The sequence below is a fragment of the Staurois parvus genome, unplaced genomic scaffold, assembly GCF_062004578.1.
Source record: "Staurois parvus isolate SC_StPar_1 unplaced genomic scaffold, SC_StPar_1.0 ptg000002l, whole genome shotgun sequence".
In the NCBI taxonomy this organism is placed as follows: domain Eukaryota; kingdom Metazoa; phylum Chordata; class Amphibia; order Anura; family Ranidae; genus Staurois; species Staurois parvus.
The window spans coordinates 240,053-248,045 of record NW_028317798.1 but is presented as its reverse complement, the minus strand read 5'-3'; the positions used below and the strand labels follow the sequence as shown (position 1 = coordinate 248,045).

General features: G+C 36.4%; 1 protein-coding gene across 1 annotated transcript in view; it reads right to left on the bottom strand.

Moving 5' to 3' along the window:
* Positions 1–6,018: 6,018 nt before the first annotated feature.
* NR6A1 (nuclear receptor subfamily 6 group A member 1) overlaps positions 6,019–7,993 on the bottom strand; it is a 111,559-nt gene continuing 109,584 nt past the window's right edge. Inside the window, exon 11 of the mRNA XM_089659074.1 lies at positions 6,019–6,107. Within this exon, the coding sequence (XP_089515200.1) occupies positions 6,019–6,107 (89 nt within the window). The remainder of the gene's footprint in view (positions 6,108–7,993) is intronic.

Sequence of the window (7,993 nt, the reverse complement as noted above, 5' to 3'; positions counted from 1 at the left end):
AGCTTAACTTAGAAGCTTGGATTGGCTACAATGTACAGCTACACCAGATTTTGCACTCTCCGGTTTTAGTAAATCAATCCCTATGCCTGCTGAGGTTCTCATATGCTCTCAGCAAGCTGTCCAAACTCCAGACTGACTCTAAATAGTCAAGTGCACCTCAGTGTAACATTTCCGAACGGCATACATAAGAAAGTAGTTAAGAGTTGCCAATGTTCATACAGGCATGTTTGCTCTTAACCAATGTCTACAATTTAACTTCAGCTCAAGCTATAGAAAGATGGAAGATTTGTATGACAGGTCTATTTTAGTAAATATAAATGATATACTGCTTGAAATAGCTGTTCAGATTTGATGATTGGATCTCTTCTGGAAAAAAAACAGTATGAGAGGAGTATATAAACCACCCTTATTATATAAAAGTGTATCTAGTTCAAGCAAAAACTGTTGACCCTCACATTATTATACCCTATGACAAAGAAGCAACTGTAACAAAATTAAAGCAATCAACTCAATACAGAAAAAAACTGAATCTAAAAGCACAGAAACCTTTCCCCCCAACATCAACTATAGAAAATCATAAAAAGAAAAAAAAGAAGTTGCAAAATGAAAAAAAAAAAAAAAAAAAAATCAACTGAAGGACAAATAGAGGAGATGAATCTAGGGTGACATTATGTCTCCTCCACTCATACTGTGGACTTAGCAGACTTGTACTAAAGAATTAACGACATTACATTGCTATTGTCTGGCAGACTGCTGTCACGTTTATTGTATAGAGAACTAACAACAATAAACTGCTATTGATTTGAAGAATATTCCTGCATTTGTTCTATAAAGCTTTTACTTTAAGAGAATACTTCTATGCAATGGTGGAACTACTATCAAAGCAGGCCAAGCAGTTGCTATGGTGACTGAGGACCAGGGGAGAACCCCAACGTCCTAACCTTTCCCCATGGAGATGCATTCAGACAGCATACATAGGACTTAGAACACATATGGGCCCATATTCATAGACCAGAAACAGATGGTAGATCAGTGCACTAGGAACTATAGAGGTTCTCTTAATACAACACCATGGGAGTTGGCAGCATCCGCCCATACAATGAACACCATCTATTTTTGGTTTAAGGAAAATGGAAAACCCAGGAAGTGTGGAGAAGAACAGCGCTGAATTTCTGACAAGATCAACTGTTTTTTGCACTTGTCAGATATAACAAATTGTTTCCAACAATATATTGAACAGGCCAAAACAGAACAAAGAAGACAAGTTCTTTTCTAGGGTTTACATAAACTTTAAAATTCTCTTAGCTTAGTAAATAATGTTAAGTTGTGTTCACTTTAAAACCCAATTATGTGAAAGAGAAAATAAAAACAATAAAACTGCCATGTCACCAGTATTTTTCACCCATCAGGCAGGGAATGGCAGCTTTTTTTCCTAGGCTGTGATATGGGTTATGGAACAATTCTGAAGGCGCCCTGTCCTGTGGATGACCATGGTTTTCCTAACGGTAATGGTTTAATGTAACATGACTGATGCACTTTACTTCTGTATTGTCGGAAACCTAGTTTCTGTATTGTATAAAAATGTGAAAATCTTTAGTACAGTATGTACAGAAAACAGTTTTTATTCGAGCACATGACTGGATAATGAAAGCAACACATCTTCACATAATTCACCAAGTACAGTGCAAAGACTTGCATCAGTAAATCAACCCCACTGTCTCAACAACTTCTTTTTCTTTATAGAATACCTGAGTTTAACAATAGAAACACTGCATTTTACCCTGTTTTAAGTCACAAATCTAAGGAACCTGTATAGAAGAGGTGACGACAAACTTTGCAAGGGCTACACAGTATTTACTTAACCAAATAAAATACAATTTTTATATGTTGAAGAAGTCTGACGTGATGGTTAAGCCCATGATGAAAACAGTAATGAAACCAAGGTTTGTTAAAAATACATTTCACACAAAATGGGGCTAATCAAACCAAGCAAATGATAAAAATAATGCAAATGCAGAGGTTAGCTTCAGTGAAATGTATCTGTGAAAATAACCACCAGATCCAGACATGCAGGCAGCTAAAGCTATAATGGAAGTTTTGACTTCTCTGGCCAAAATCAAGCTTAGCCACACACCTAAGCTTTCTTCTACTGGTTAATAAGGCCAGAAATTAATATAGGACTGATAGAAATGCTCAGGATGCAACAGGTACAGAGCAAAGTTTAATGTTTCAGGAAAAGATTTTGACCTCAGGTGCCTACAGTAAAAGAAATAAGTATTTGATCCCCTGCTGATTTTGAATGTTTTCCCACTCACAAAGAAATGATCAGTCTAAAAATCAAATGGTAGGTGTATTGTAACACAGAGACAGAATAGCAACAAAAAATTCTAAAGAAATGCATGTCTAACAAATTATGCACTGATTTGCATGTTCATGAGGGAAATAAGTATTTGATCCCCTATCATTCAGCAGGAATTTTGGCTACCAGTTGTCTTTCATAAAGGTAACAAGCTGAGATTAGAAGCTGTCTCTTAAAGGGAGTACTGCTAATCACATTTTGCTACCTGTATAAGAGACACCTGTCCACAGGAGCAATCAAACAATCAGATTCCAAACTCTCCACCATGGCAAAGACCAAAGAGCTGTCCAAGGATGTTAGGGACAAGATTGTAGACCTACACAAGGCTAGACTGGGCTACCAAACTATTGCCAAGCAGCTTGGTGAGAAGGTGACAACAGTTGGTTCAACCATTCGCAAATGGAAGAAACACAAAACAACTGTCAGTCTTCCTAGGTCCGGTACACTATGCAAGAGCTCACCTCGTGTCTCAATGATCATGAGAACAGTGCGGAATCAGCCCAAAACTACACGTGACGATCTTGCCAATGATCTCCAGGCAGCTGGGACCACAGTCACCAAGAAAACAATTGGTAACGCACTACACCGACAAGGATTGAAATTCTGCAGTGCCCGCAAGGTCCCTCTGCTCAAGAAAGCACATGTCCAGGCCCGTCTGAAGTTTGCCACTGAACATCTGAATGATGCAGAGGAGGACTGGTTGAAAGTGTTGAGGTTAGATGAGACCAAAATCAACCTCTTTGGCATCAACTCAACTCACCGTGTTTGGAGGAGGAGGAATGCTGCCTATGACCCCAAGAACACCATTCCAACTGTCAAACATGGTGGTGGAAACATTCTGCTTTGGGGGTGTTTTTCTACTAAGGGGACAGGACAACTGCACCGCATCAAAGGGACGATGGACGGGACAATGTACCATCAAATCTTGGGTGAAAACCTTCTTCCCTCAGCCGGGACATTGAAAATGGGTTGTGGATGGATGTTCCAGCATGGCAATGACCCAAAACACACGGCCAAGGCAACAAAGAAGTGGCTCAAGAAGAAGCACATTGCCAAATGTCAGCCACCAAACCTTAATGACTTGGAGAGAATCTGCCAAAAGGAGTGGGCCAAAATCCCTCCTGATATGTGTGCAAACCTGGTGGCCAACTACACGATACGTCTGACCTCTTTGATTGCCAACAAAGGATTTGCCACCAAGTACCAAGTCATGTTTTGTAAAGGGGATCAAATACTTATTTCCCTCATGAACATACAAATCAGTGCATAATTTGTTAGACATCCATGAATTTTTTGTTGCTATTTTGTTTCTCAGTGTTACAAATACACCTACCATTCGATTTTTAGACTGATGATTTCTTTGAGTGGGCAAACATTCAAAATCAGCAGGGGATCAAATACTTATTTCCTTCACTGTATATGTATGGATCTACTTTGTACTGGCATGCATTTTTTGGGTATTCATATTTTTTTAGTTTGAAATACCCAGGTTTGTGAATGGTTTTCATAAAAACACATTGAAACAAGTCATTGGATCCACACATTAATCATACTTTTCCAACAAAAATGGCTTCTTATAATATACAGCATGTCAGCTAACCAGTGAATTTTAAAACAGTGCTTTCCCTTTTTTCAGGCATGTCTACTAGTCACAGTTGTCTTGTCTATTGAAAGCAATGCAGCAGAACTCGTCAAATTATTCTTGTAGTACAGCTGCTAAGACTTTAAGGATCAAAGAAAGGAAATACTTTTCACTCCTGGTCTGAAGGTATGATAATTGAAAGAGGGTTAGAAATGCTGAGAAGACACCTGAAAAAAAAAAAAAAAACTGGGACCCAGTTTTTTAAAGGAAAATATTTGGTTTTGACTTCATACAGTGTCTTGCTTTTATAATCAGGCTGTATAAAATATTCAAAGTTGATAAAAAAATATATATAAAAGTATCGTATGAATTCTAGAGCTGGGCACAGAAATGTCTATGTTTCAGGTAATCCATCAAAAGGTTATGTGCCATGTACATGCATTCTTTAAAAATAATTATGAACTATGAGAACACATAGCTCTGAATTGAAAATTTCCTTCCATCAGACTGGGATCTGAGAGCCCAAGGAAAAGATATCCTAACTCATTAAAAAAAAACTTTATTTTTTGTGTAAGCATTTACCAGAGGGAAAAAAAAAGTTTTATAATTTGCTCATGATTTGCTCATATATGGACATTAGAAAAATGTAGAACACATGAGATATGTAAGGCGACAATCTTGTAACAGGACTGTTTCATATATGCAAGTATGGCAAAACGTTAGCTTTTTTTGATATATACTGTTTCCAATTCAAATTATGTACTGTATTATTATTATACCAAGTCCTATTTCATAGTTTATTTTTAATTTACATGAATGTATTTCAGTATACACACCTGTGTGTCTATCTGGATACAAAGATAAGGGATAATATTGTAGTTATCCTTCAGGTAATATGTGGCCTCTGACATAATATAGATTTTAATACTTGCATTTGTAGGTGTTTAAATATCCCAGCCTGCAATTTACTTTTCATGAAGTTTTATCTCTCTATCTGGTGTTTTTGTAATTTCCAGCTTTGGTTAATATTTTATTGTATTCTTTAACTTCAGAACTGATCATATTTTTGTTACACAAATTATGTTATAAATATTAAAAAGAAAACTTTGGGGAAAAAACAGCTTGGACTTTTCTTAATACAAAAGTACCCAGCATTGCTATTTTTTCTGATGTAATTATCTGCACCGATGTTCACCAAATATCAGTACCTATTTTTAGCCAATCTGAAAGGTTTAGCACATACAATAGTCAATTTAAAAAAATTTACACTAGATGCTTACACATTTGTTGCAACCACTGCATAATTGGATACTACAGTTTTATTTACTTGTTATAAGTCTTGAAAGTTTATGCTAAATTTGCTCACGTTCTGTATATGAAGAAGTAATGTATTAATCCAGCTGCCAACAAGTCCTATTTTTATCAAATATTTACAGCCAAGTCCTCACTAACCATAACATGCTACCCAAGACTGTATATTTAGCTTTGGTAAAGTAAGCTTTTAAATTTGTTCAAAGCCAGACACTGCAGAACACTGGAAAACAATTGTTTTTAAAAACTGGTACAATCATGTGGCTCATCTCAGCATGTTTATCTAAAATATTGTATTGTCTACAATCCAAAAAGTTTTAAAATAAAGCAAAATAAAAAAAAAATAAAAATTGAGGTAGTTTTTTTTTTCATTTAAAAACACTATTCAAAAATGCCATCCCCACTCCCAACAAAAGAATAACTAAATCTAAAAAAAAAGTACAAAATTAAAAACACAAAGTAGCAACACCATAACACTTATATTCTCATCCATACAGGAAGAGAGACCCTCCCATAAAAAAAAGGCGTAAAAATCCTAGGTCTGTAAACAGCAATGAAATGCAGAAACTGCATTTTTGTTTGTGCATCCATGTTGAAGATAATACATTCAACTCTGTCAGGAAATAAATAGATAAGAAAAGAGTGAAGAAAACAAAAAAAGCAAACATTTGGCTCCCATAAAGGGAGTAATTGTCTTTTTTTCCTTTTTAACAATTCCAAAGCAGCCACTCTTGGCAGCTGTCTTTAAGCCATTTCCTCTGGATGCTTACTCCTTGCTGACATTTGTTTTGCATGAGTGAAGAAATGCTTTAAAAAGCAGAGGTAGTTGCTCCAGGGGTACATTCACCAGCTTCCCTGCAAAGTAAAAATATATTATTATTATTTTGATCATGAAGAGTATTATTACTACTATTAGTAATTTATAAAAAAAATAGATTATTTAGGAAACTGCTTTGCTTACTGCCAGGAAAAACAAAATGATTCCAAGCCTAGAGCTGCTCATCAACTGTGTGGAAAGCAAATGACTGAAAAAGTGTGGCTTTACCCCTGTTGGTTGTAAATGGTAGGAAATTTAGATTTACCTATTTTGTCACAGAATAAGGCTGGCTATACATGAATCAGTTTTTTTTAATCACCCCCAAAAAAACAGAACGGATTCCCCCATCCACACAAGTTTACCAACAAGTCGCTTCAAGAGAAGACTTCTCTGAAACAGTAATGGCCATAAATGGATGTAAAGCTGGCCAGTCCCCTCTGAACCAGCCACATTTTGATTCATCCATGGCCAGCTTAACTCAGGTGAGAGACCCCCATGAGAACAGACAGTTGCTGCTCTGTCAATTGTCTGATCTCATGCCGATACACTTTTTTCTTCTGTACATAACAGTTAAAATACCAAAAACATTCCAGCGTTACCATCAGACAAATTAGGTAAAGCTAAATAAGGGGCAAATATAAATCTCTAGTTAGATACCTTGCATAGTTATACTTCTTTAAATACTAAATTACAATTATAGCACATGCACAATCACAATTAGTTCTCCTTAAAGTGCATAAGAAGAAAAAACAATCATGCAATTTTTTTTCTTCTAAGAAAACTTTGATCTTCCTTCTGTTATTGACCCATCGAGTGATACACCCCAGTATTCTATTCACTTCACCCACTGGCAGGCCACATCGTTTGCTCATTATGTATAATCGAAATAACCACTTCCAATATTTAATTCTTTAGATGTGTTCAACACTGCATTTCCCAAAATTGCACTCTAGCAGGGGATCATTCCCCGCCCAAAAGAACATTATTTGCATTGTACTGCCGGTTCTACTGCTTTTACTGGCAGTGCCAAACCATGTTCCAAGTACCTGCAGGAATATAAAACCTGCTGCATACATTTGAGTCATCAAAGAAAAATACTTTGCGCCACCTCTTCATTTATAGCACTTACAAACAGATTAAATAAAACAGGACCTAGTACACAGCCTTGTGGTACACCACACTTTGATATCCATCCTTTTGCCAATTGCCAAGTCCCTACTTGTAAAACTTTATTTCATAATGTGGAACTGCATAAAAAAATCAATGCTGAAATCAAGCCTTTATCCAAAGCACCATCCATTTGTGATATAGTCAAAACTAAGATTAGTCTGACATGATCTGCCCTCATGCTGCTTTCTATCCAGCAAGGTATGTGTTTAGAAATGTTCACTGAGCATTTTTTTTTGCAAATATATGTATTCAATTTTAAGACAATAACAAAATACCAGGCATCTATGACTGTATATGTTTCATCACAACGATAAGTGCATATTCATGTAAAATATCTTGAAACCGCAGAGCAATAGTCATACCTTAAGGAGACAGGCCAGATCCATTATATAGGAAACTATTAGCTATAGAGTATGTAGCAGATGTTCTAAACCCAGGACACTAAGAGCATACCTCATTCTAAGGTAGAGGCTTGGATTCGTATCCCTATTGCTGAAAAACAGAGGTGGTATCCTCATACCCCCACAACCAAAGTAAATCACTGAAGCCTGCTCTAGGAGGAAGGAGGAGTAACTCCCCACAACAGTATAGGAGTAAACAAGTCACGCAAAAACAAACTAAGCACTGGCAGCACTGAGGAAAATACAGAGGAAACAACAGTCAGTGAAGTTTTATTTTGCCAAGGGAGTTGGAAAGGTCTGCTTTAAGATACCACTCATCAAATCAAAAAGATACATAAAAGTTGCTAGTTCAA